The sequence below is a fragment of the Strigops habroptila genome, chromosome 1 (genome assembly GCF_004027225.2).
Source record: "Strigops habroptila isolate Jane chromosome 1, bStrHab1.2.pri, whole genome shotgun sequence".
NCBI classification, from domain to species: domain Eukaryota; kingdom Metazoa; phylum Chordata; class Aves; order Psittaciformes; family Psittacidae; genus Strigops; species Strigops habroptila.
The window spans coordinates 101,124,290-101,151,758 of NC_044277.2; the positions used below are offsets into that span (position 1 = coordinate 101,124,290).

General features: G+C 40.0%; 1 protein-coding gene across 1 annotated transcript; it reads right to left on the reverse strand.

Moving 5' to 3' along the window:
• Positions 1 to 1,249: 1,249 nt before the first annotated feature.
• AQP1 (aquaporin 1 (Colton blood group)) lies at positions 1,250 to 21,290 on the reverse strand. Its single transcript, XM_030504604.2, has 4 exons — positions 20,805 to 21,290; positions 5,073 to 5,237; positions 4,590 to 4,670; positions 1,250 to 3,108 (listed from the first exon to the last, which is right to left on the reverse strand). The coding sequence occupies exons 1-4, from the start codon at positions 21,192 to 21,194 to the stop codon at positions 2,929 to 2,931; spliced, it is 816 nt and encodes a 271-aa protein (XP_030360464.1). The 5' UTR covers positions 21,195 to 21,290; the 3' UTR covers positions 1,250 to 2,928.
• Between the last annotated feature and the right edge of the window lie 6,179 nt (positions 21,291 to 27,469).

Below are 27,469 nucleotides of genomic sequence, written 5' to 3' on the forward strand. Positions count from 1 at the left end.
GTTAGAAGACTATGTAAAGTTGAGCAGCATGAAATCTAAAATTAAATTGCCAGAGTTACAATGGGGAAGCAGAGCATGTGTTTACTTCTAAAGATAGATGTCTTAAGTTAGGACCCATATTGCCTTAGATTGACTATAGAACCAATGCAGAGGCAGGGGTTTCTCCAGGAAAGAATTCAAAGCACCTTCCTCATGTTTCTGCTAAGTTGCCTTGTGCTGGTGCATGCAAAAACCAGGTGGCACTTTGTCAGCTGTCTAAACCACAGAGGCAGTCCACCTGCACTGGTGGTGTTGTCTATCCATGGGATGACTGCTGGCCCTCAGACAAAACAAAGTGGTTTATCTTCACCTTGCTCAGTTTTGCCCAGGAAAAGTTTGGGAGAACTTAGTGCTGAACTTGGGAATACTCCCCTGTGCTTTTACATTTACTAGCATGTGTGCAGCCAGTTTCTGTGGGTTTTTGGTAAGATTTGAGCTACCCAAAAGGGTGGCTATGGAGACCATGTTAGGTGGTCCCTAGGTAATCTACGAAAGCATCAACCCTTTATCATTTTTTCCTGTTGGTATTTGTCATAAATGTAGAGGTTTGTCCCTGGGAATCGCCAGAGCACAGACATGGTCTGTTTGTCCATGGGTCAGGAACTATTAGTGCATACATCATGGGAGATGTTTTAAACAACTGTGTTCCAGGCTTCCTCTTGATGTTTGGGAGATTTTGTTGAGTTTCTGGGTAATTACGTGTAAGTAAATACATTTGCCCACTTGACATTTGTTAGGGTTTCAGTAGTTGCTGTTTCCTGCTTTAATTCCTTTGCTGAGTATCTTCCAAACATTCTAATGAGATGATAATAACTTCTGTGTTCTTGTCAAGCAGAAAGCAAAACCATTTGTGTCAGCAGTGGGGAGAACACTAGCAGCTCTAGCCATTGTGTCAATGAATACATTGTGATACCAGCAAATAAAGTTTAAAAAAAAAAAAAAGATTTTGGAAAGTGAGCGTAAGTTTGTGATATCCTGCTTAATTTCTAAGTATAATCTAGATAGAGCTTGCTTCTAGGTGGGGGCCTGCTTTGCCTGCCATACAAAGAAAGAAACTTCCATTCACCAAGGCTAGCATCAAATCAAAGGAGCAGCCAGAACTGGAAAAGTAGAAATTCTCTCAGTCTTATAGGTGAGCACCTGAAGAATGGTATAGAAAATGAAATTGTATTGTGTTACAAGGCAAATTAAAAATCACGACTCATGAATGTTCCATGTGTTAGCACAACTGATTTTGTTTATTTTTATACCACCCCAAAATCATGCTGTATGTACATAGACAATACACAGGATAACACACCGAATGTAGGCAAGAAAGATATGCATTGCTTTATTTTGCTGGTGATTTTCCTTTGTATTTTTTTTCATTGTACATCTGCTCAACTTGATAAAATGATCCAACCTATATGGATTCCCATGTTGACCCTCTCTCAATTCCCATGTCCACACTGTCTTTCTAAGAGGAGACATCGTATTACTTCTGGGGTGATTGACTGAATGGTAAAGTGCACAGCTTTTTATGTACGTTCCTCTGGGCCTCAGTTCTTACGTAAAACTGTTTAGTGCAGAACAGGTATATCAGCATGTATCTGGTTTAACTATAGTTAGTAGGTAAGACCAGCTAATGCTTTGGGTTACTCAAGAAATCATAAGTAGCACACACACAAAAATGAAAACAGAAAATAGTCTTCCATATTGTTGAGAGTGTTAATTTTCTTTACGTTTCCAGTGTCACTAATTTTGTTCAGCACTGATGCAAGTCTTTCCACTTGTCTTATGCTCTTCTTTTCTTACAAAACAGTATACTAGGCTTTCTGTATAAAACATATATATAAACATTTATATATATATATATATATATATATAAAACAAAGCAACAACCCCCAGGATGGACTTACACACAGGTATGTATTTGTCCCTCATTAAAAAATATACTGTGTGTATATTTATTCATTGTCCCTGAATGTCACAGCAGTGGCAATTAGAATGGGGTCAGGAAAAGGGGCCTTTTTCTTTTTTTCCTGCTTTGCTTTAAAACATACACTCAAATTACATAAGATGAACAAAAGCAGAGTAGTCACAGGAACAATCAGATCCTGTTTACACATTGGCACCACGTTGTTCTTGTTGCCATTGTTATTACTACTCTCCAACTTGACTTCTAGTTATTACTTCCCAGGAATTAATATAGCTACACATTTGTTGTCATATATTCTCACAATAAGCTGGATGTAGGTTCAGGGAGAATGAAACATTAGAAAATCTAAATAGATCCTGGGACTCTGGAGATTCTTGTCCTGCTTAACTTTTCTGGCCCTCTTTCTCAGATTATCAATCATTTAGAAAACTATGGTTAATTCTACATACCAAGTAATTTTTAGTGGCCTTTTCTTCCAAAAGATGCTTCTGGGCAATGATTTGAGATAGTTTTTCACAGGCACTGCTGGCATTAGATACCAGCCTTGCATATTTGTATAAATAATTTTGCTGGCATAACGCCCTTATTACTGGTGCAGATGGTTCTCTGCCCTTGGTGTCTATTCTTTCAGCAAATAGACTGGTCATTTGAACTACTTCTCATTACTGAGTGGTGCGCTGGGAGAACCAACTATGCTTAATGCAACAGAAAATTTGGTGGTGATGAGGGAGAGGTTAAATTTCAGTCCAATTTATTTAGCCTATGCAAAAGTGTCTAATGATTTCTTGGCCTGAAGACTTTGTAATTGAAAAACCTCAGATATAAGAACACTATTAAGATTGGGGCAAAAAATAAAATACCATATTGAATTAAAAAACAAAGTACTGCTTGCTGGTTTACAAAGAGTCTATAACACTGATAAAATCTTCAGAAACCAATGTGCATTTTTTTTTTTTTTTCCTTGTGTTTCTTTATTTTGGCTTCATTTCAACCCTGGAGTTCATATCATCTCCTTCCAGATCATACTCCTCTACTTGACCGCTGGTCCACACCTTCACGCGGTCAGTCAGGTCGCTGCTTCTGGGAGCCAGGATGAAGTCATAAATCAGAGCAGCACTTGCTCCTCCAATGATTGGGCCAACCCAGAAGATCTGAAACACAGTTGCCAGCCCAGTTAATACATCAGGTATTATTTCACCATGAAATTTACTGTGAAAACATTAAAATTACAGTCTATCACCTGATTATTTACGTAACCAGAGAACAAGAAACCAAGATTTTCTCACCATGAATTGGCAATAAACCCAGAGATTAATAACTGTGAGTATGTTTTCAAGTTCTGATATTTAAAATTCAGTATCTACTGGTAAAATATCATTGTTTCTTCAGATAACTTTAGCAGGGGAAGACAATTTCTAAAAGCAACAAGGGCATTAGATTCCATTCTCTCACTAACTTTCAGTGACAGGTGAATTAGAAAGTAATACTTAGTAAGGACCTAATTAGGGGCTTAATTTGTTGCTGGTTGCTATTTAGCTAGAGATATTGCTGTAATTGTATTGATCTAATTGCTTATGGCAAGTCAAGTTTGGAAGGAGAGGTAATAAAAGTACTTTAGACAGGCTGATTCTATTAGAAATAGTAGATGATTCTGAGGGATTGGGATGGCCGAAGATTTCCTGAGTCCAAAACCACATTTTCTTTCATCATCAGTATCAGTGTTTGAATATGAATTATTACCTTTATCTCCTCTCTGTACAAAGAAAAATAATTTTTCTATTAAATTCTGAAATTGTTAGCTACTAACTTAGTTACATTAACTTAGTATCCTAATAGAAGGTTTAAGTAGGAGATAATGGCAAAATTTTCCCAGTGTCCTTCTTTTGGGCTTTTAGAGTAAAACGGCATCCATATCCAACATTTTCACAACCTATTGTACTACCATCAAATTTTGAATGATGAATGCCTCCGCAACTGGCTGCCAAAATCATAAGTAGGAGAGTTGGAACAAGCTACATTTTAAGTATTTAAGAACACATGCTCATTTAGGGCTTTTATATCAGCCTTCTTTATTGAGCTTTAGTGAAATAAGCAAACTTACATGAAGTTCCTCATTTTAACCACATTTAACCACAGGGAATAGTCTAAAATTTGTAGTTTTTCCAGAACATTTATCCTTGAAAGCATATAAGCAGACACTTAACTTTCAGATGGACATTTTATTAGCTTCTAAATGTTGGATCTTCCATTTCAGTTTATAAACCTGTTTAAGAACCTTCCTAAATTAGGTCTTCCCAGATTAAGCAGTAGCACTTTACAAACTCAGTCTAAGCAATAAATACTCAATACAGGATTTTGTGTAACGAGGCTTTAACTTTTAAAATATTTAACATAAATAAACATAAAGGGAAATAACCACAGAAAATCTACTGTAATTCTTTGAACATACATAGTCAGCTTGAAGACTTTGTGATCTCCTGGGGCTGGTCAGGAGCAAAAGGAGATGATTGTTAAATGAAATTGAAATGCCAATTCACTGACTTGATGCTGATGATATGTGTTTAAACGTTTCTGATCTCATGGACTATGCATACGCAGAGTAATATAAGCTAAACAAAGTTATTTAACTTACCCAGTGATTTTCAAAGTTGTTGGCAATCAGTGCTGAGCCAAAAGATCTGGCTGGGTTAATTCCACAACCGGTGTAATCAATCTAGGAGGTGGAAAGAGAGACAGTGGTGAGGCACTGATGCACATGTGGCACCTTCATTGCACAGGAGGGCAAGCGGTTGCCTGCAGCATGGTTCGAATGTTCACAACAGCTTTATTCATCCCACCCACTCTTCCTCAGAAAAAGGGGAAAAGACTGTTTTCCATGCATCTGTCCTTTCCCACCGAGGAAACAAGTCCTACTGCAGTGATTCCTCACCGGTGTGCAACATCATTACTTATTGGCATAGCCACATGGCTCAAGAAAGAATGTTGCAGAAACAAAGTTAGACTCTGAAGTGGAAGGAGAAGGGACAAACTATCATCTGCCAATCATGTTCCTGCTTTCATTGGCCCATCCTGAGGTGGGACATTGCAGATTTCAATTGTGAAAGTTAAAACTTACAGCAAGAAGATGTCCCAAAGCAACAGAGAGACCAATGGCCAAAGGTGCTGATCCTGAGACATCATTCCTCCTCCGGTCTGTGGTAGCGAGGACACACAATACCAACTGGAAGGTAGCAATGATTTCGATACCTAGTCCTTGGCCCGCATTGATTCCCTCTGAAAGCTGCATGGAGACAAGAAAGAAAATGTCATTTGATATTCCTACCTGACTTCAACCAGTACAACAAAGTTTTTCAGGAGCTACTTTCTCAATGAGAAAACACAGACCTGTACAGCTATTTCTCTCCTCAGGTTGCTTTTGCTTAACAAGGGGGAAAAAAAAGAAGAAATGGTGGAAAGAAATTACTTTTGAAACACTCATTGCTGTACTGAAGTCTAGGCATAACCAGCTTTTGTTGGTGACTCAGCATGGTTGCATAGGTGCTGCACCCAGTCAAAAATGAACACTCAACCACTAGACTCAATGATAACATAACTGATCTATGTGTGAGAAACAAATGAGCCAGAGATCCACGTTCAGCAGAGTTTATCCATAGTAATGAACTGTGATGCCTTGAGACATTTATTCATTGCTTCTGAGAAGGAGGATCCCGTGGTCATGTTAAACATTGCTCAGCTTGCATTCAGCAACAATTGCTAAGCAAATAGGAACAGAAGAAAGGGACAAATAGTAAGAAAAGTGCATAGCTCTGGGTAGTTTGAAAGTACTTATCTCTGCTATTGACAAGTCATATTAATCTCCTTTTCTCATGTCACTACTTACTTTCTGTAATTCAGTATGTACCCTTCAAAACAAGGGTAATATCCTGCAAAATGCTGGTCCTATGGTCAGACTTCCACATTAATATTGACACTTATACTGTGATGCAATTGCCTGAAAATATGTCACTTTAATGCCCCTTGAAATACCCTGAGATATCCACAATACTCATGTGGGACTGGTAGATGTGACACAAGTCCTACTGAAGGCCAAAGGTATCTAAAATGTCTCTAGATGTCAATTCTTCGGCAACGTTTCTCTGACTTGGATAGGTAATAAACTTAGTCAGTGGAGATGAGATCCACTGAGCTGATGAAACGTAGGTGATCATTTGAGAGTCAGCTGAATAGCTTTATCTTTCATTTTGTATTAACTAGATCTCATTTGACTGCAAGAGCTTAGATGTTTAACTCATGTGTAGACTAATTTCTTTTTTGTCAGAGTCAAACTGAATCTTGCTCAACTTCTTCAGGAGCCATTAAAAAACATCCACAATTCAGGCATCCTAAGGGGCTGACGGGGGAAGCATTTCAATTTCCTGCTAAAGTAAATCAGATATACTTTAGAAAAACTCACACTGGCAGATGTAGGTATTCCAACTGCATCACTAATCATGAAATCAGTAAAGATTTTTATTAATATAGAATCATAGAATCATAAAATGGTTAAGGTTGGAAGGAACCTTAAAGATCATCTAGTTCCAACCCCCCTGTCATGGGCAGGGACACCTTCCACTAGACCAGGAAGGTAAATGCTGTAGAACATACTGAGAGCATGGTAATTCACATAAATGAACATTATACAGTAGAAATACTGTCGTGTTTCAGGCTTACCTGTAGAAACTTGTGCTTGACAAGAAAGCATGGAGTTAAGCCACTCAATGTTACAACAAGGTTTAATTCTTCTTCTAATTGGTATATTCAGTGGTATTTTAATTAAGACAAGAGAAGCCTGTATCTTAGCTGAATAACTTTGTGTTAAGCAGAAATAACTACTTTGTATGTATAGTATGAAACGCCCTTGGATAGAGGCCAGAGAAACTGAGAATGTGACTCAGAGTAGGAAGCAGGGTCTGCAAAACTTACGTTCAATAATAGTGCTATCAGTAGGTTATCCAATCTGCCATAGCCTTTCCATTAAAAATTACTAGGTCATACACTGCAAAAACATAATGACATGCTACTGTGACCTGTCCAGAACAATGTACTGTGGGAAATCATGCTTTGAATCTGTTTTTGTGGTTTTGCATCCTAATTTCCCCAAACCCAAGATTTGAATAACCTTGAAGATGTTTAGCTGAACTCTTTCACTTTCTGCCTTTGCTGCTCACTTTCTTGTTCCTTCTCTGTAACAAAGCAGCATAATATCAAATTCCTAAGCACTGGAAAGAAATCATCGGAGTGGCCAGCATAAATCTGATTAGCTACATTAAAACCAGTGAAAATACATTGATCTGTAAGACCTGCCAATTTGAAGCGTTGTTAATATATTTCTATATCTTGATCTTTAATACACAGGACTGATATCCTTTGAGTTAGAGGCAGTGCATCCAGAGGTAGAAAGAAATTCTGGTTGAAATGGCAGGCATTTTTGTTCCTTCAGCATGCATACAGTACAAACTGAAATCAGTTAATGAAACCTTCAGCTTTAATAGCAGTTACATGTGAGAAATACAAGTCTAATGCAAATATGTATATAGATCAGCTGGCAGTGAAAATTACATGATCCAGAAATTCATGCTGAATGATTGATATATCACTAAATTAATACTCTATTATTTTAGTCATCCCCATCTGCAAAATCCTATCTCGCATTTGGAAGGCCAAACGGTCAAACTTAAAAAGCAGATATACTGGCAAATAAGTGAGTGATATGCAGATAAATGGATAAGTGGATAAGAAACTAAATTCTCTTCTACTGTAATGCAACTGTTAAGCATCAGAGAATCTGTATCTGATGTCTGACGCACTGATGTTAGTATTTGACAAAGCCTTGGCATTTCAGACAGTTAAACACTGACCTACGAAGTCTTTTCCTTCACTTAAAGAGCTTCTATAAAAGAAAAAAAGACAATAAGAGCAAAATTATGCTTTTAAAACCTGTGATAATCCTTATCTTTGAGAGGCGGAAATTATATTCTTCCTTTCCGTCCAGGAAAACACATCCTACAGCTGATGTGACTTGAGGTCATTCTCCCTGCTAATCAACACTTATTGATGGGCTGTGTGGAGTCAAAGAAAACCTGGAAATATCATAGGAAATCTCTTGTTTTCCTCTAGCATGTAATTTTATGCAGCCTGCCAGGGACCTAAGATTTCACTGTGAGAGCAAGGACTCTGGGCCATGTTCCAAAATGAGGCGAACTGAGACAATCCTTGGATATTCTGCTTTGTTGTGGTCTGTGGATCTCCAGTATATAAGTCTAGCATCACCAACATTCATTATTTGCCTGCTTTTCAGAGATACAGTATCATGCAGCAGTAGCTGGGACCATTCAGGGTACAGCAACACATGGAACGACATGAGTCTCCACCACCCTAACCATATCCCAGCCAAACAATAAGATGGGTAGTAGGAAGGTGCATTTCTTAGTATTAAGTTGAAATGTACTTATGCATGTGTGTTTATATTTAGATTTATGATCCTTGGTCACAGTGGATTTGTAAGTGTTATCCAGCTAACAATGCAATATGAAACATTTTGCATCTTTTGAACCTGCTGGTTTAAGCTCTTGACAGAACCAGATAGGCATAACCAACATGAGTTAGTTACTTTTTCATTGTATTTTCCAAATGTTATTCAGTTTGTTTCAAGGAAAGCTTGAATTTTAGCAGAATACCTGACTCCAGAAGCCTCAGGGCTGTCTATAGCTTAATCTGAATCTAGTAGGAAGTAGTACTGAACATTACAGGGAAGGACTACCTATGGCTGTCAGTGAAACAAAGGCAAAAAACCACTGCTGGTCTTAAAATCTAGCATTCTGCAACTGAGAATATCCAGAATACAAAGTGACCATATATCTAGTTCTTAAATAGACAAAATAATACCTTGAAACATAAGACAGTCACCTCTACTGTAGTATTGGGGTGAAGGGATCGCTTTCCAGTGACCTGTACCCACACTGCAATGACTTTCTTCCCTACGTTGGTAGGCTGCTTACCAGCAGTCACAACAATGTATGTGGGCAGCATATGTGGGCTGATGCTGCATTTGCTATTGATATAACTGTCAGGAAATCTCTGCCCTCTTCTCATATCAGTGCAATAACTCTTAGATGCTCTGCATTTTAGGTGATGCTCATTAAGACAACAGAAAAAAATAGCAGAAGGCAGGGAACAGCACAGTAACTCCTTGAGCTTTTCATGCTTCAGACTTGTGAGGCTTGAAGAGGGGATGCAGTGCATTAAAGAACCAAATATGCTCTAAAGGATTAAAATGAAACATTCAAGCCCACATTCATCTCCAACACAGTTTCCCACACCACAGGAATCAACACAGACTTCTCCTTTTTTGTTCACATGAATTGTTCCACTAAACTTAAATTCCAATTCACTGTTTTGACAGGAGAAGCGCGAGAAACACACCCAAGAAATGGCTTACACAATTGCCAAGATCAGAGCGTTGTACATAGACACATATATCTGATCAGCTGAATCAATCTTGACTGCATTAGCTTGCACTGAGTAATTCTCCTTTGACTGAAATAGCACCCAGACAGCAAGCAGAAGCCTACATGTAGACACCCCAAGTGAGATGTAACCTTCTGTGGGCTGAATTCCACCATTAATATTTTCACCTGAGTTCACTGTGAATCTGAACAAGTTTGTGGGAGAAAAATTCAGTAAATTTATAGAAATCACATCTCATTCAGAAAGCTCCTGAGCTGCAAGTGATTGGAACCTAGGAAGCACTTACAGCATGCTGAAGCCCTCTGCTTTGCATTGCTGGACATGGGATGAGGTACGATACTGGTTACCCATTTAAAGATTAGCTTTATCTGGTAATGCTACTGCTGCTCTTGAGCAATCTGGTTTGAATTTGGTGCTGACTCTGCTTTGAGCAAGAGGTCAGACTAGAGACCTCCGGAGGTCCCTTCCAAGCTGAATTACCATGTAAAAGAGCTTGGTTCTCTGGAAAGGTTCCTCCTGTGGGAAGGTCTAGGACAGAATTTCCTCAATGCTTCTCTGGTTTGGCTGAGTTAATGCCTCGAAAAAGCTGGGACATATGCAGATAGTGGAGCCACAGCTTGTGGATCAGTCACCGTGAAGACTGTAGCTATGCATACAGATTGCAGGCTATGCATACAGATTATACGCATAGATATAATCCATATTGGTGAGTCAAGTGAGACATAATCATAGAATCATATAACCATATAATCATAGAGTCATAGAATCATAGAATCACAGAATGGTTTGGGTTGGAAAGAACCTTAAGATCATCTAGTTCCAACCCCCCTGTCATGGGCAGGGACGCCTTACCCTAGACCATGTTGCCCAGGGCTCTGTCCAATCTGGCCTTGAACACTGCCAGGGATGGAGCATTTACCACTACCGTTCCAGTGCCTCACCACCCTCACAGTAAAGAACTTCTTCCTTATATCTAACCTGAACTTCCCCTGTTTTAGTTTGAACCCATTACTCCTTGTGCTGTCACTACAGTCCCTAGTCAAATGACGACCATTAAACCCGAGGGCAAAATTAACGGAAAATCATGATCTAGTCATGACTGCGAGAGTAACTAGTTGAGACGAACACCTGCTTTTAGGTCTTAGGAAACGGATAGCGGTCATGTTGCTGCCATACCTCTACAGCATGAGGCAGGAGACAGGAACTATGGAAGCTTGTTTCTCAGAAATGCCCTTAACTACCACATTTAGCTGACTGAATTCCAAAGCTTCAAACAATGATTTGGGCAAATTAATGGTACGTTTTCTTTCCTTTTGTGTTTTTTTCTATGTTGGTTTGGGGTTTTTTTAGAGCAGGATATTTATTAGTTGCCTGCCTTCAGAAGAGAAATGGGGACAGGAAATTAAACTGGCCCAAGGTACACCCAACTGTGTACTTCTCTAGTGGCTTCATATTTTTCTCATTAGGAGTAAAAGTATATCAAGTTCAAACCTGTTTCCTGTTATATGGATAATACTGTTATGCAAGGTGGTTTCATTACGTAGCGCTATCCATCTCATCCAACAAACCTTTAGCCGCGGATTGCATCTTCCAGGGTCCAGCTTACTTTCATATAACAGGGATTAGTTTCTCATTGTTCCTGAAAAATAATAGGCCTCTGGAAATGTAGAAATCTATTTTTTCCGTAGGGGAATGTCAACTTTCTCCATTCTTATGAAACATTTCACTGCAAGCTATGGTGGCTGATGTATATTAGAGAGGGAAATGTAAAGCCACAGCAATTTAGTGACACATATAATATTACTCATGGCTGGGACTTCTTTTCATATCCCACTCATCCCTAGATAAGGCAACTTTTGCAGAACCCCAGCAATAGCATGGCTGACACATAATCAGAAGCATTTTGTGAACTGATTAAAAATGTATTACTGTTTATTAAAGTGGCTTTAATATTCATGTTGGGAGAAGAGCTATGTTCTCCTATGCACACAAAATCTAGCATTTTAAGGAGCTGTGCTGCAATAAATAAATTATTTGTAATAGACAGACCTCTTTCTTTGTGTGTTGAATTCAAAGAAACAGCTAACTACTTGCACTGCGCCTGCTGTTTTCAACATTCCGTGTTATCTCTGCCGTGGCAGACTATTTTCTTAAATGAAGACTTTCAGCATTTTATTCAAGCAAATTCTCTCTGTGTTACTGTGTTTTCTTCCTGTAGCTTAAACTTTACCTTCTTTGTTTTTCTTTATTTTTCATAATATGAAAAACTCTTCACATTAGTTTAAATGGTTCATGCTCTTTTCTTTATCCCTATGCTGGAAATATTAATTATGCTGCTTTATACTATCATTTAAGTGTTTCACTGGGCAAAGTTCTTTAATGCAATGTTCTTCAAATGCAATCTCAGAAATTAATCTCCTTAATTCCCTCAAAACCATCTTCGTCTGTCTGGCCTGTCATTTTGTCTGGCTCTTCATATTCCTCCAGCTCCAGCTCTGTCATGAAAATAACTTGGTAACTTCCATCTTGATAACATACCTTTCTTCTTCTGGAAGCCTGACCCAGATCTCCCAAGTTATAAACCTTCCCTTAACTCATAGGAAAAATGTATTCAGAGACTTTATCCCCAGATATTTATCTACAGTTATTCTCTTTTCTCCTTGCTATTTAAAGGTATCACTCTGAAACGGCTGTTTCTATACCCATTATTTGAGTGTTAGGGTTTCAGAGAGTGAAAAGTCTCATTTCTTTAGTAAGTAGTGACAGGCAAAAATCTAAAGAATTTCGCTCAAAATTATACAACAGGAGCATTCAGAAGAAGCTGCTTATGAAACAAGATTTAACTTTGGATCATGTCCTAGATCAACAATAGAAGCATTCAGCAGAATCTAGGGACAAAACATATTGTCCTATGTTAGATTATCCTTCCTATAAATACAGCCTTAAGAGCTCTAAAGGGGACTCATTCAATTCCCAAAGCAGAAATCATATTTTCCATTCTTTGGACAGCAGACACCCTCCAGGAACAAGACTAACATCCCTCCTCCCACACTATCGTCAGGCTGATGAGAAACTAGCCAGGGCTTTGTGTTGCAGCAGCCTGGTATGCCATAAAGAGAAGAATGATGCTTTCATTTATACTAAAGCAGGGCATATAAAGTTTACAGGTAAGGCCAGTGACAGACAGCAAAAGTCAGTTCCTCTATAGGACTTCCATTTAGCACAGCTAGTTAGAGATAGACCATCTGTCTCATTTACACTTTTACTTTTTGATGTGCCTCTAGGAAAGTCACTTTGGGGAAACTTTTTTTGTCATCTGGCTGCTGAGAAATAAACAACTTCTATTCAGAGGAAGAGAAATGGTGAGTTGTTTGTTGTTGGTCTTTTTTTTTCTTTACCCAGCAAAACCCAAGCAAATAGTTCATTTTCCATAACACTTTTGAGGAACTCATTTATACCACAGAGCTATTTATGATGTCCTGTATTGTCAGCCCAGAGGAGATGGTCTTTCAATGGGGAATTTTAGGCATATCTGAATTTTAAGCCTAAGAGAATCGTCCTTTCTATGTTGTTACTGGAATAACTAACTGGATCTGCATAAACCTCACAGGATGATTGTTGGCTATTGCACCAAAACAATATTCATTTTATACTTCCAGACAAACACTCCAGCAAACCTGTGGAGTTTTCAAACTTTCCAAGTCTGAGATATTTATACAGTCAGTATTGTGCAAAGCATTGAAGATTTGGCATTTCATGGAGTTAAAAAACAACTCTGAATACATGCAATGGATTTCAGGAATTCAGAGAACAGTTCCAGTTCCTTCATTTCTCCACCTTGTTCATCAAGCAAGAAGTAGTATTAAAGGAAGGAAAACATGCCAAACACGGTTTTATTCATTCCTCAGTCCAAATAGTCATCAACTTCAGAAGAAGTTGTGTGTATATGTGTAAGGAAACATTTGTTGCAGTTCTGCTTTCAAAGCATTCATTGACTTCACTTGGCGCAGAATTAGTGTCAGGAGCCTGGAAAAGTTTGGTTTTCTTTGTTACCTCCCAGCAACTCCTGGACAGGGGATGCACAGGGCTCTACCAGGGAAGTACTCAGAGGATTTCTTTGCTCCTTTGCAGACCACAGGTGCTAAAAGAGAAACCCCTTGCATTTTTGCCCTCCTGCTGTTTATAGAGTTTCCTCTTTGGTGCCCCGTATATTTGAGGTTAATGTTTGGTTAATGTCGTGCCTTAGCCTTGGATCTCATTGACTTTGGTGGAGCTGCAGCCGTTAAACGCCAGCACTAGCTTTGGCTCTGGATGCCAGAAAGATCAGTATTTTCCCATCAGGTTGCACATGAATAAATACACATACTGCTCCCAGCCAGGCCAGAAAAACCTTCAGGAGACATTCACTTGCCCCATGACATAGGTATTAATATTATTCTGGAGGTACTGAGAAGCACAGCCACGGACCATGATGTCTCATTGTGCCAGGTACTGTATCAGCCCACAATGAAAAGGATGCTTCTGCCTCTGCATATTTGGAATATAGGCAACAGTTTAAAGACAGGGAAATACAGAAACTGAGGAATGTAGAGACGTAACATACAATTTGCTATCTATGAAGACAGGGAAATACAGAAACTGAGGAATGTAGACACATAACATACAATTTGCTATCTATGAAGTTAAGCACAAAGAGAACAGTTTGGACTGGTTTCCCTAACTCCAGAATGCAGATTTTTCTAAGAATGAAGATTTCTTTGACATTTTCAGTTGTGATGGCATGTAAAGATCTCTATGTTATTGAATTCTCTCAATTAAGCTAGAGAATGGACAAATAAGCAAGAATGTACTACTGCTGTAAAGAAAACAGGCAATTTCCTCTTGAGACAAGCAGGAAATTTTTCAAGGGCTATTTTTTCTTCCTTTAGCACTTGTGATGTGGTTTAGTATCCTTGCTTTAAAAACATTTCTCTTAAAGGTAGCTACATACAACTAAGGTAGTGACATATTTTAGGATTCTCTGATTAAAGAGATGCTATTCTCAACTCACCTGAAGGTTCACATCTGCTGAAGCACTTGAGCCCTGCTGCAATGACTTATGTTGTTTTTACCGTTGCATCAATTTAACCAGAAGAGATCCATAATATTCACTCTTATGTTTGATGTGGAAATTTCCTTCTGCTCTCAGGCTGGGGTTCTTGCCATGTCAGATCTTGATTTAGAATGGACCTCCATCAATAGTTTCTTTTCTTTTTTTTTTAATGTCTAGCTAATTTAAATTAGGAAATGAGATCTGGGGTTATTTCATTTGAAGAATCTTTCTATCAAGCTATCTGTTTCTGGTGTGTATGTGTGGAGGTGTGTATAAACATACACACACACACACACAAAATATCCAAATACATATGTCATGATACATAGAATGCTAAGGAAAGGGAAACAATTTTAAGTGTTTATTCACCAGTTAGGAAAGGTGGTGGCAAAATTAATTTCCTTATATTTCATACTTGATCCCACTTTTTTTGACAGCTGGTCAAACACAGAAGAAAAAATCATTCTCCAAAAATCCCAGTTTGACTCCATTTAACTTACAATGTAAACCAATCTACCAAATTAATATTTTTAGTTCTATTGCAATTCATTATTTTGCAACCCTCCATGCAGTCTTCTCATGAATTTCTATCATTTCTAAGTAGAAATAAATAAAGAGGACCTTTAATCTGAGGTTTGCAGAGCATTTTTCAAACAATGCGCCAGTCATCCTCTGGACATGAACCCAGTTCCTGGTACAAAACCCATTTTGAACCACTCTATTTTAGCACCAAAAAGCTGTCCTGCAGGCAGATGATCACTAGGGGTTATAACCATGAGGTTTACATGTCAGCCCAGATGTTTCTGCTGTCATAATGTGTGAACAGTAGAAAACAGCCAAGGCTATAGCCAGTTTTGAGCAGGTGTCTTTCCTGTGTTCCACCTGCCTGGCCAATTCAATACAATGCTGGCATGCCATAAAAGGCTGCTGCTGCAGAAGAGAAATTGAATAATGAGCCATTGTTTTGGAACTCTTTTATTTAAGAAATAAAAATTCCAGACTAATCTTATGAACAGGAACCATTTTGCTCATTCTAAAAATACAGCAGTTTCTGGCCCCTTGTAGAAGCTTGAGTGCTTAAGCAGGCAGATGTCCCAGCACAGGCAAGGTTGGCAGGAAAAGCCTACGCTGGATAGAAAACAAGGAGGGTAAAGGGCAGTCGCAAAGAGAACAAAGCTCACTGTATTGAAACTTCAGAAAGGTGCAGTATATAATCTGCATTGAAAAAAAAGCATCCAAGGATTTTTAGTAAGGGCTACAGGGCAGGAACCCAGCTGCATGTCTCATCCATCCAGTGGCACCTCTGGAACTGCAATTTTCCATGCTGACTCAGAGGAAAAGCAGCATCGCTTACTCAGTTGTCCACACTCACTGTCAAGTTTATTTTGGAAATTCTTCCAACTTAACCCGACTTTGTTTATTTTGAGGTTGGAGAACAGACTCATAGGGTGCGGGCACAAAGTGAGAGGGAAATCACAAGGTAAACACTGAGTCATCAAGGCCAACTGTGCAAGTCCTGCTCCCCATCATCAGAGGCCACTGCTGATGCACAGGTTTGGACCAAGTGTGGGGACTCTGGTGATTCCTGCTCATCCTCTCTGAGAAAACTTTCTAAAGAATGGGAAAGATTCAGTAAGGAATACCAGGATAAAAACATCAGGACTGACCCACACACACCTTTAAACGGAGTGGCAGGTCTCAACTTGATGAGGGAGCTCCCAGTGCAGTGGCAATTTTATGTTTGCACTAGAGGACTCCGTGCCTTGGGAATTTGTTGGGAGAAAAATCACCAGCACTGATGTCCTAGAGATGAGATGATATATATGCAGAAGCTAAGAATCCACGCATAATATGCCCCATCCTATGCTTCAGTATCCTGGAGGCAAGATACTGTGCAGCCTTCAGATTTCCCAAGTAGTAGAATAAGGCTGTAGCTGTGGGACATATAAACTGCAGAGGAAAAAAAAAGCCATCTCCAGGATAGGGGTTCAAAGCTGCTCTGTTGCTTCTGGACCAAAATCCAGCTAAATGGAAAGGGGATTCACTATGTGTGACTTTGGTGGGGGTGGAGGCTGTCTCAAAGCAGCACATACTGCCCTGGTAGGAAGAACCAAGGACAGCAAAGGGCTCCTTTCTCCCTGTCTTCGAGAAAGGATTTAGATTTGGCCACTGTGTGTTTATCAATCACCAAAGGGCATTGCACCCTTATGTGCACCAATTCCTCTGCCACAGTCAATCCAGCTTTGGATACACTCTGCTGAGCAGTAGCGGCAGAGATACAGCTGGTTGCACTGGAAATCCAAAGGGTGTTCCAGCAACAAGTGACTTTCCACACTCCAGGAGTGGTATCTATATGACTATTCACCTGTCTTAAGAAAATGTTCCAGACCCCCGGACTCTGACCTCTCCACCAACCACAGATCTCTTCTGACTTTTCCAGAAAGTTAGTACACTCTAATCCATATGCAAAAATACAGAAATTCTGAAATTGTAAAGCAGTGTCTGCATTTTTCACAAACTCGATTATTTTCACACAAAAAAATAAAACAAAACAAAAAAGGCAAAAAACACTGATCTAAAGAAATTTTCTCAGCGTGTTTTTGAAACCTTGATAAAAGTCCTCAAGATAATCATTGCTGAACTGTGAATACTGTGCTAGTTACCTTAAAGTACAGAAATCTCCTCTCACCCACCTTTCCTCTTGAGTTCTTAGTTGGTCATTAACTGCCCGTGATGAATAGTTTCTTCCATTATCCAAACTACATACCTGTCCTCACTAGACAATAGCCAGCTATGCTGGCAGTTGAGTGCATTTAGGATTAGGTATTCCCTATTCTTATATTTTTACTTAGTGGAAATTTGTAACATGTAGTAATCCAATTGCCGAAAAAAGATACTAGATTATGTAAGGAAAAATATGTAATTTTTTAGAACAATGAGCATACGACATACTCCTCTTTCAGCTTTTCCAATTCTCAAAGTTTTACTTTGGCACCCACAAGACTACTAAAATATATGGGAAGTTAAATGTCTTAAAAGGATTCAGTAACCTAAATACCTCTCTGAATATCGGCCAGAATGATGTTGGAATCAGCCAAAGTAACTAAAAATATTTCCATTTATTTCAGTAAAGTTTGGATCAAACTCTTCATATGTGACTGTTTTACTTGTCTTAGTATATAACAAACAAATTAATATTGAACATGTTAAAGGAGCATCCTGCCTTTTCATTCTCTCTTCCTTCACTTCAGTCCTGAACCTTCCATGGCTGTTTTTTGTGCTTCATTTGCTTGTTTCCTTATTTCTCTTTGGGCAATGAAAAAGGCACAAATTCATCTTACTTTATTTTGTATATTAACAGAAAGTCTCTCTCCTGGAGCCTCATCATGACAAAGAACAGCTGGCTGTTTCTGGAGGACAACTCAACAAATCTGAATCATGACATACCTCTCTTTGTCTCTCTTTCTCCGTGAAATAGAGAGCAGCCTACGGAAATGGGTTTCTCACTTAGCACCTCAGTGCAGGATATAGAGCTGGGCAGAATAAATCTAAGTTCAGGCATGCAATCCCACCCAGTATCCACTGGGGGCACTGGATAGCCACTGACGCCATTAAACTGCTCCCACATTTTTCCTCTAAAAAACACCCCTTCAAGAGCATGACAGGGACAGAACAGAGGACAGAGTCACGCACATCCAGACCTTCTTCCCAACCTTGCCGAACAAACAGCATTCCCTTTCTCCTTGCTCTTTTTCTCAATACTGAATCTGCTCCTCACTTTCCACAGGAAGGGCAGGAAGACAAAGCAGCTAGTAGGGGTGCCAGCTCTGCCCCTCTCTCCCTTGTCCTCAGGTTAAAAAGCATGACATAAAAACAAATCTCTGTGGTTTCCCCTTATCATCTGTTTGTTAAAGGAAGCAGCATGATCTCAGTGGTGGGTTGTGGTTTCAGGATATGCCCTGTTTGTGATCGGCTCTGCACAAGGACAGCCATTTTGCCATTCTCCCCTTTGTTGGGAGCAGACCCAACCACCCCCTCAACCCTCATTCCCCTCCCCAGACAGTTCTGGCTTGCCAGTGCTTTTTTGCTTTCCTCTTTAGCTCTTTCCTGCAAGGGAGAAGAACAGCTGCTGCCCTCCCCCTCCCTAGGGAGGTCTCCCAGCCATTCCTCTAGCCAGAACGTTTATAACTCGATGTGAAAAAGAAAATAAAAAGTCAAAATTCTGAATATTTGACAATGACAAGCACTGAGACTGGGGATTTCAGGAACTATTGTATTCATTAATTCATGCACAGAAACTGTTGCCAGATTTGTAAAATTGGTATGATGGAGACTAACACTGTCTGGTTTTGCCTGCAGTGTATTTTATGACCATTTAAAACAATGACGGTACTCCAGATGCATTCCTCAAGGGTGAACAAAGCTTCCACCCTAACATTTTTTGGGGGTCATGAAGTAGTCTCCTAAGCTTACAAGATCAGTGACTGTACTGATCTTTCTTATTCTTTCCATCTGTCCCCCTTGGTTCTTCTGTTCTGAGATGTCCTTGTGCAGAGTTCTGAATGATATCTTTGTAGTTTGAAGAGTTACTGGCTGAAGAGCAAGAAGAGTTTGGGGTTATTATCTACACCCCGTTTACAATTGGCCAATTTTAGGGCTTTTGGATAGGTGAATGAGCCAGCTGTCAGCACTTTGTGGCAAGCAAAAGAGTAGGACCAAACACGAGTGCTACTGAAACCAGACCTCCTGTGTTTAACGGCAGTTGGACCTCTCGAGGAAACCACTTAGGCGGATACCCTGCGGTTGAGCAGTTCCCTCTGCCAGTGATTTCGGAGGAAAAGATCATGCATGACACCCACAGCCAGAGCCTTCTGGAGTTAATAAAGTTATTTGCTTTTTTTTCCCCAAAATATTTTGGATAAACTCATCAAAATTTCCAAAACCATGGCACGATGGAATACCTGCAGGCAAAAGGCTTAAGAGAGGTAAGCAGCCAGCCTGCAGAGTAAGACAAGGGTGGATGATACTAAGCTGCTGAGGAATCACCTTTTTAATGTCAGATTTTAGTATGTTTTCAAAAACTGCCTCACTTTCTGAATTAACAGTAATGCAAAAGCAAATTAATTTATTTGTTAATTTAATTTTTTGATCCTTTCTTCCCCTTTTGCCTAAATGATTTCTGAAGAGATATCGTACTTGCAGACTTATGTCCCAGATATCCCTGCAACTCCAAATGGGCATAAGATTTCAAATTAGCCCAAGTTTCAAACTGCAGTCAGGAATATTCTGCAAGAAAGGCGACATAGACAAGATGTGAAATACTTGTTCTTAAAAGAATGAGGTGAAATAAGTGACTAGAAGGCAAGTGTACTGCAGTGGCTACAGCAGTGCCTCTGACAGGGAGCTGATTTCAAGTTTAGAAGTGCATCTGTCCTTTTTTCTCACATTATGGAACAACAGCTGTAAAATGTCAATGTCTTGAGGAGGAGTAGTTGTGACCAGGCAGTTTTTTATGCAGTGTGATGTGAGCACCTGGCTGGGAGAGGGCTGAAACCTGCACCCCTGTTAAATGTAGCTGCCTCACATCTTTCCCCAGGCTACACCTGAGAATTCAGGGGTTTCCCATTTTTGCACTGCAAAAGGAGAAACTCAGAGAAAGTGCAGATGGGATTCTGTGTCAGGCTGGATTTGAGCACTCTGCCTAACACAACAGGTAATGTTCACACTTTTGGTGACAGGCTTTCTCTTCCTACACATTTCTCTTGTTGTTCCTACAGTTTTCTATTACAGTCATCAACAGGTTACACAACCCATTAATTAGGTATTGAAAAATAACAACATTCACAGAAGCAAAAACAACGTTGGTATATGCACATTAATCAGCATGTTATCTGAGACCTTCAGAACCACAAAAGGGATTCGATCATGCAACTCTCAGTGACTTCAGTGTTAAACAGGTGTCAAAAGACACCTTTCAGCAACTTAGATGTACAAAATTGAACATGACCATAATATCCTAAAGATCCGAAAAAGGGGTAGGTAGGGAGGAAAGACTATCCCTATGATACAAATCCATCCTGGTATCAGTCAGGACTGGATCCCCTGCTACAATAAGCAATTGACTGCTTGAGGTCACCATCATACCACCATCACCACCACCACCACCCCCCACCCCCCATCTTTAGTAGATTATAGGTATTACATTTCTACTCTAAAAAACTGAAGAAGGAATTAGAAGTTTCTACTTACCGAGTTGAGACCCAGGAGGTTGTTTGGGAGAGAGGAGGTGACTCCCGACAGAATAGCTGTGGCCACCACTGCCCCCAGACACTGGGCAATGATGTACATGAGTGCTTTGAAGATGCTGATCTGGCAGCTCAGCAGGAGGCCTAGGGTCACTGCTGGATTCAGGTGTGCACCACTGATGTGGCCCACACTTTGTGCCATAGTAGCGATGGATAACCCAAAAGCCAGTGAAACCTTCACGTTGTCCTGAGACCTTGTTGAAGTTTTGTTGCCCACCACTGGGAAGCTAAAACCCAGAGCCGAGCCAATGCTGATAAAAATAAAAAGGCTCATGGCAAGGAACTCAGCCACCACCGCCCTCCAGAACATTTTCTTTTTGAATTCACTAGCCATCTTTCCTCTCTCTCTCTTTCCCCTCCTCACTTTCCCTTCTCCCTCTCTCCCTTCCTCTGCCTGTTATTTTTCCTTTGAGGACTGAAGAGAAATCTGGAGAAAAAATACAGTCCCTGGATTATTTATAGGGCTTTGGGTGGTCTGTAGGAGGGAAGGGGTGTTGCACAAAAGGAGGAAAGAACATCTACATCGATGCTGACTGCTAGATTGATGTAAGACACTGTACGCCTGCCAAAGTTTTTTCTTCCTTTTTTCCCCCTCCCCTTCCTTAACAGTGTTCGATCTCTGCTGCCGTTTTTAAGAGGCTTTTTAAAATTCTTGGAAAAGTCTTTAGGAGTGCTTCAGGAATTTTACTTCTTTAACTCCTGTATGATCATTTAGCACACGGATTGGAATGAAAGCTTTTATGGAATTTCTGTCTCGAGCTGAACTGAAACAAAAAGCAAAGTTATCTGTGCAAGCTGGTAAGCTATTCACGCTCAGCTTCACTGGCAGCAGATGACATCTGAAAGTAGCAGATAAAACTCACAACTAAACCCACATTCTAGAGATTCAAGTACCTCTGTTTCCTTTGAAAACAGGTAGAAATGTCTCTTGTGCTGGCTCTGTGGACTGGGACTTTTTTCTGATGCCAAGCCTGACAGCTGTATGGACAAACACACACTCACACAAGCTGGTTTTAACTGATGAATGGTAGTGATCACTTTCAATATCTGTCACCACCATGCAAATCTGACATAACACTGCAAATAAACTGGAAGCTTTCTATGGGTTCAGTTTGGATGCTGAGGGACATATTATTTGGGGGGTTTGTGGTTTGGTTTTTTGGTTTGTTTTTGGTTGGGGGGGGTGTTGGTTTGGTTTTTTTTGTTTGTTTGTTTGTTTTGTTTTGCTTTGCTTTGTTTTTATTTACATGATTTCTTCACTTTCTTTTCTTTCAAACACATCGGTGTCTCAGGGTTTCCCCAGGCTTGCTCTAAAGCACTTCTGACCGGCAGGAAAAAAGCCAATTTGGGGGCTTCCCAGCCCACGTCCTGCCGTGAAAGCATATCCCACACCACCCTGCTGAAGGTCGGCTGTCCTGGCTGTCACCAGGGAGACTGGCTGCTGCCACTGAGCCACAGGACTGGCCAGAGACAGAGACAGAAGGGGAGAGCAAGGGAGAAGGGAAATTATGTGCTTGATTTTGCAAACAAAATGAATATCCCTGCAATGCCAGAGTGTCTTTAGGAGCAAAAGGTCTAACCGCCTCTGGTTTTATCACAGCGGGACTTGAATGCGTGCCTCAGATTAACCCCTGTGTTCTCAGATCTCTGCCTGCTTTAACGGCTGTAAATCAGGGTGATTGCTCTGACTTTAACCTACCCGAAGTCTGACCTAGACTCAGAAACTAACCCCCCCGGCACAAGTCCTAGAAGACGGGTATTTCAAATCAGCCTACTTCTCTGCCTCTTCGTTTTGATAACTCTTCTTACTTTAACGCCCCAGTGTCAACTTCTAAATTGTACTTCAATTAATTCAAGTTTTTCACTTGGACAATATGTCAGTATGAAGATAGAATCAAATACACACCTAGATAGTATCAGATAATCAATAATGGGTTTTAAAATATATTTGGCTTTCAAAAGATTATTCAGATACAAAGCTGAAGACTGTTTAAATAAAAATCCAGATGTCTGCAGCCTGTCTTATTCTTCCTAGACATCAGATGGTTTTGATTTTCCATATAACCAAATTTATTTCCTTCTGTTTTATAATACACTTACACAACAGAACTGTGCCAGTGAAAAAAGAGAAAAGCAAAGAAATGAGAACAAATTAATTATTGGTTTCACCCTTCTAATTACAGTGAGACTTCAATGAGGAACCATGTAACCAAGACAAATAAAAAATAAAATTTAGCCAAACATGGTACATGTTGGAATTTTAATATGATCCAAATTATGCTAGATACATTCTGTTCAGTGAAAAATTTAATTTACTTCAAATGGTCTCTGAGATTTGAAGATCTTAACTGACCAGTTTCTCTGGTCGTTCCAAGCAGATGCCCAAGGCACAGCACATATATCACACACCTCAGGGGACAGGGGAAAGCAGAGCTCTATAAATAGTTTACAACAGTTTCCATGTGTCCAAGACTGATACCTGTGGGATGGAGCTGCCAAGATACTCAGCTGTGTCCACAGGAAATTACCTTTTTACTCACTTCTTTCTACAGTTTGGAGCTGGATGACCAAATAACCTCTATATCAGTCATGATAAGATGAGAAGGAATCCCCTACAGGGAAATTTCCAGAAGCCAGGAAAATAGGCTGGGAAAGCATTGCAAAATGCTTCCCTGATTTCTGCAGAATCCTCTAGGTTGTAGAGGATTTGCCTGTACTGGAGACAGGGTATCAGGCAACCAGTGGCATATGTGAACAACATACAATTAAATGTACCTTAAGAGCAGCAGGTTGGTCACCCCCCTTCAGAGCTAGTTATGTTTTCATCTTGGGACTCTCCATTGGTGTCTTCACAACTGCTACCCACCTCTCATTTCATATTTTGAAACTCGATGCCACAAGAACTCAATAAAATTGTCATTCTAACAGAAAAGAAAAAGAATAATCTGAAATAAATTAAAGGCAGAAACTGTTATACAGAAACAGGGAAAACAAGCATCTAAAGGAGAAGTGCTATTAGCCAGTCTTACCTATCTATGCTCTGATGTGAACAAAATCATGATCATCACTGCTGTGTGGTTAATAATTGCTTTCATGATGATGATACCCAGGGCCCCTACACCTTCAGGACTGCACAGACAGCAGAGACAGCCTTGCCCTGTGTGTAGAAGAATCACCAAGTGGGGAAACAGAAGGAGAAAGCAACAAAAGAACAAATATTCTGCAAAATAAGTAGAGGGAACAGGCACAGTGGACAAGTTAAATCAACAGTATAAGTGTAATGAGGAAAGAGAAGAGAGAAAACATGACTAGAACAGCAACATGTCAGTTCATAGAATCACAGAATGGTTTGTATTGAAACGGAACTTAAAGATCATCTTTTTCCAATCTCCCTGCCATGGGAAGGGGCCACCTCCCTATCCAGCCTGGCCTTGGACCAGTCGGACCTCTTCAGAAGGTCCATTGTCCACTACAATGCAGATCTAACTGCTGCCCAACTTATTATGTCACTTTTCCACAAAATGAACTTCATCTTACTCAGGCTGATAGCAATGACAGCAGCACTTGGCGAAGTGATCAGAGGCCTTCATACCCAATCCCCATAAGCCACCAGGAAACAAACAAGGGCAAAATCCAGTGTCCTGCATATCAGATGACCTGGGGTTTGCGTACACAACCTTTCTAGGCATCGGTTTAGCGTATGTGCCAAAGCACACTTGAAGGCAGGGTTTATTTTTTCTGGAATTATGTATCTAGAAATAGAGATAGCTGCCAACCTCATGTAAAAGTTTAGGACAGGCAATTAAGAACAAGAGGGACAAAGCAGCTTTTTCACAGATCATTTAAACTAGTATATTCTCAACAACTCTCTGATTTAGTTACACTAGAGACAGTTGAGTGAAAAATCAAGCCCACAGGACTAGATCTTTAATTGCCAAGATCCCAGGACCAGCTTTTTTTTTTTTTTTTTGTCTGAAACAAATTAGGTTTTGAAGGGCTGCAGCACAATCCTCACTTAATATTTTGGTCAGAAGACCAATGTACTTCTTGTTTAAGTGATAGGGTTTGTTCTGTCAAATTGCTCAGGATGCCTCTGTTTGAACAAGAAACAAACGTCAGTGACTGCAAATTTAGTCTTGGCTAACATGACTTCTCTGGGAATTTTCCACTTAGGTGAAGGAACAATCAAAGTTGAAGGGCAGAGGGAATGTATGTCAGTCGAGCAACCATATTATTGGAAGAACTAGGAGAACTTCAGCAAACTACAATTATTCTTCTCCTGAGAAAAATTAATTGTCCTGTAACCCTGCCTGCCAAGTCTTTTATCAGGCAGGCAGCAATTGCTAGGAAAACTGTGTTACTTATGGTTTCAGAGACAATAGCAATTCCTACCTTCTGCCCGTTGTCTTTCACCCCTCAGAGGCATCACCAGCTCTCACCACTACGGAGAAGAGCAAAGCCGTGAAGCAAGGAAGAGCTAGAGGATCACGCGGAAAGGAGTCCAACACTGCCAGTTGGAATGAGAATGTTTTCCCATGTATTCTGTTAAGTGCTGTCCACACAGAAAGTTGGAGTTCGGAGATGGGGTTTTGTAAAGAATGATGCCACAGACATAAACAGATTTACGCCAATATTCAGGAACTGCTCCCTAGCCCCAGTTCGCTTTCTGGCTAGAAGGAGAACCTTTCCCGTTTTGCTAATGTAAGTACTAGGTGGCAGCGGAGTCAATGTAAAGACACTTGGGAATTTCCCAGCAAGAGAGATGCCTGAGCATGACTCACACCTGACAGTATAAGTAAGACGTTCAAGAACTGGGAAGGGGTTTAGACTGAATCCTGGCTTAATACTCCTAAATCCAGGAAAGATGGAAGATTTCAGGCACATCCCCCTCTTTAGCATTTGCTGTCAGCTAGCCTAAGTACTCACTTGGTTTATATGCTGACTGCTGAAAATTCCCTCCTTAGCTACTCGTCTGACTTTGTTCCCTTTGTGGTAAACTCAGAGTCTGTAACATCCTCTTACAGAGTTGGTCACCTAAATCTCTTTGTGAAGCTGGACCTGAATACTCAAAAACTCATCTGGGAGGATCAGTAGTTCTTTATCAAGCACACGAATCACTTGCTGTGCCGGTAGCCAAGATGGTACGTCATGCTCTAATGAGCAAGATTCAAAAGCATAAAGTTCACAGGATTAATTTTCATTTGGGTATTTTATGATTCAATGAAATCAAAGCAGGTTCTAAAGACTGATGAAGTTTTTCCTTTTCTTAGGAACAAAAAGTATCTGTATATTCCTCCATGTTCACCTAGTTGCAATTCTCTTTTGCCAGATTTTCTTTTTTTTCCTTTTCATTTTCACTACATATGGATATATGAGCCTCCATACTACAGCACTTCCCAGTTTCTGTTCTTCATTTTCCTTTTCCTTTTATTCTTTCCCTTCAAGCCATATAAGACAATAGAAGATTAAAGTTTATCCTTGAATATATGGTGGGACAAAATCTGTTATTGTACAAATAAATGAATGAAACTCAATGTCAGCAGAGGCATACCTATTTACATCAGTGACCAATTTAGTCCAGATAGATTGAGAAGATGATGTAAGAATTGTTTTCTCTTGAAGGAGGTATTGGCATCTGGAGAGAAAATCACTCATGAGTGTCCTTGGAGGGTTTGCTGCAAATTTAATTTCAAGTTTTTCTCTCCTCCGAGAGTAAAAGACCCTACTGCACTTCCTGAAAACATATATAATGCAGTGATAAATATGTTAGTACAGCATGATTTTTCATCACAAGTACAACAAAAGGTGACATTTGCCTCCCCTAATTGTAGTCGTCTACCATGAAAATGGCACCAACTGTGCTGACGTCCTTTGTCTGCCTCTTAGTGCATGGCGTGTGCACTTTCAGAATGTGATCACAACCCTCAATTTTAGACATTTATACTCCATTGGCTCCATTTACACAACTCTTTAGGCCACCTAGGCTGCCTAACTCCAGAGTCAGCACTTATCTTCTTCTGGAAATCCCCATTCTATGGCCATAAAAGTTGTACAGATGCCAACCATGTCAGTGAAAGTTCTGTTATTACCCTTTTTTTGGCACTTCTGGGATATGGAATAATAAAGATGGGGTGTCTTCCAACTGGGAATTTCCCAGACAACTGCTAAATCAGCCTGCATCAGGAACCATATTTTTCTTTCATTCACCCTGATTCTCTTTTACCACCAAGTTAACAGAAGCATCTTTCCAAAGGAGGTAGCGTTATGAAGTCTTTATCACTGCCTGCTCTCCTGACACGCAGCATGTAGTACTACAAAAAAGGTACAGAAAAGTTGACTTTCATTTGGATTGCCTTTTGTCTGAAGGCATCTTCCAAAATAGGCATTTTTTCTGCCCAAGCTTATGCTGGAGAGAGAAACCACACACTTTTCTGCTTAGCAGCAGGCAACTCACAGGAGCATTAACACACCAAGAAATGTTGTTCTTACAGCAGCAATGGATGTTAACCAAACAAATGTCAATGCACTTTAGGATTGAGCCATTTTTGTGAGAAAGGGACTATGAATCCCTTAGCATGAACCAGGAGAAAATCTTACATCTTTCTCCAA

What these genes read in the sequence shown, in the direction of transcription:
- AQP1 (XM_030504604.2), bottom strand. Translation starts at nt 21,194, where the DNA reads ATGGCTAGTGAATTCAAAAAGAAAATGTTCTGGAGGGCGGTGGTGGCT. An exon ending in CTTTGGGACATCTTCTTGCT is followed by an intron (nt 4,671 to 5,072) that starts GTAAGTTTTAAC and finishes TCCACCTCCTAG; the next exon opens with ATTGATTACACCGGTTGTGG. An exon ending in ACAACTTTGAAAATCACTGG is followed by an intron (nt 3,109 to 4,589) that starts GTAAGTTAAATA and finishes ACTGTGTTTCAG; the next exon opens with ATCTTCTGGGTTGGCCCAAT.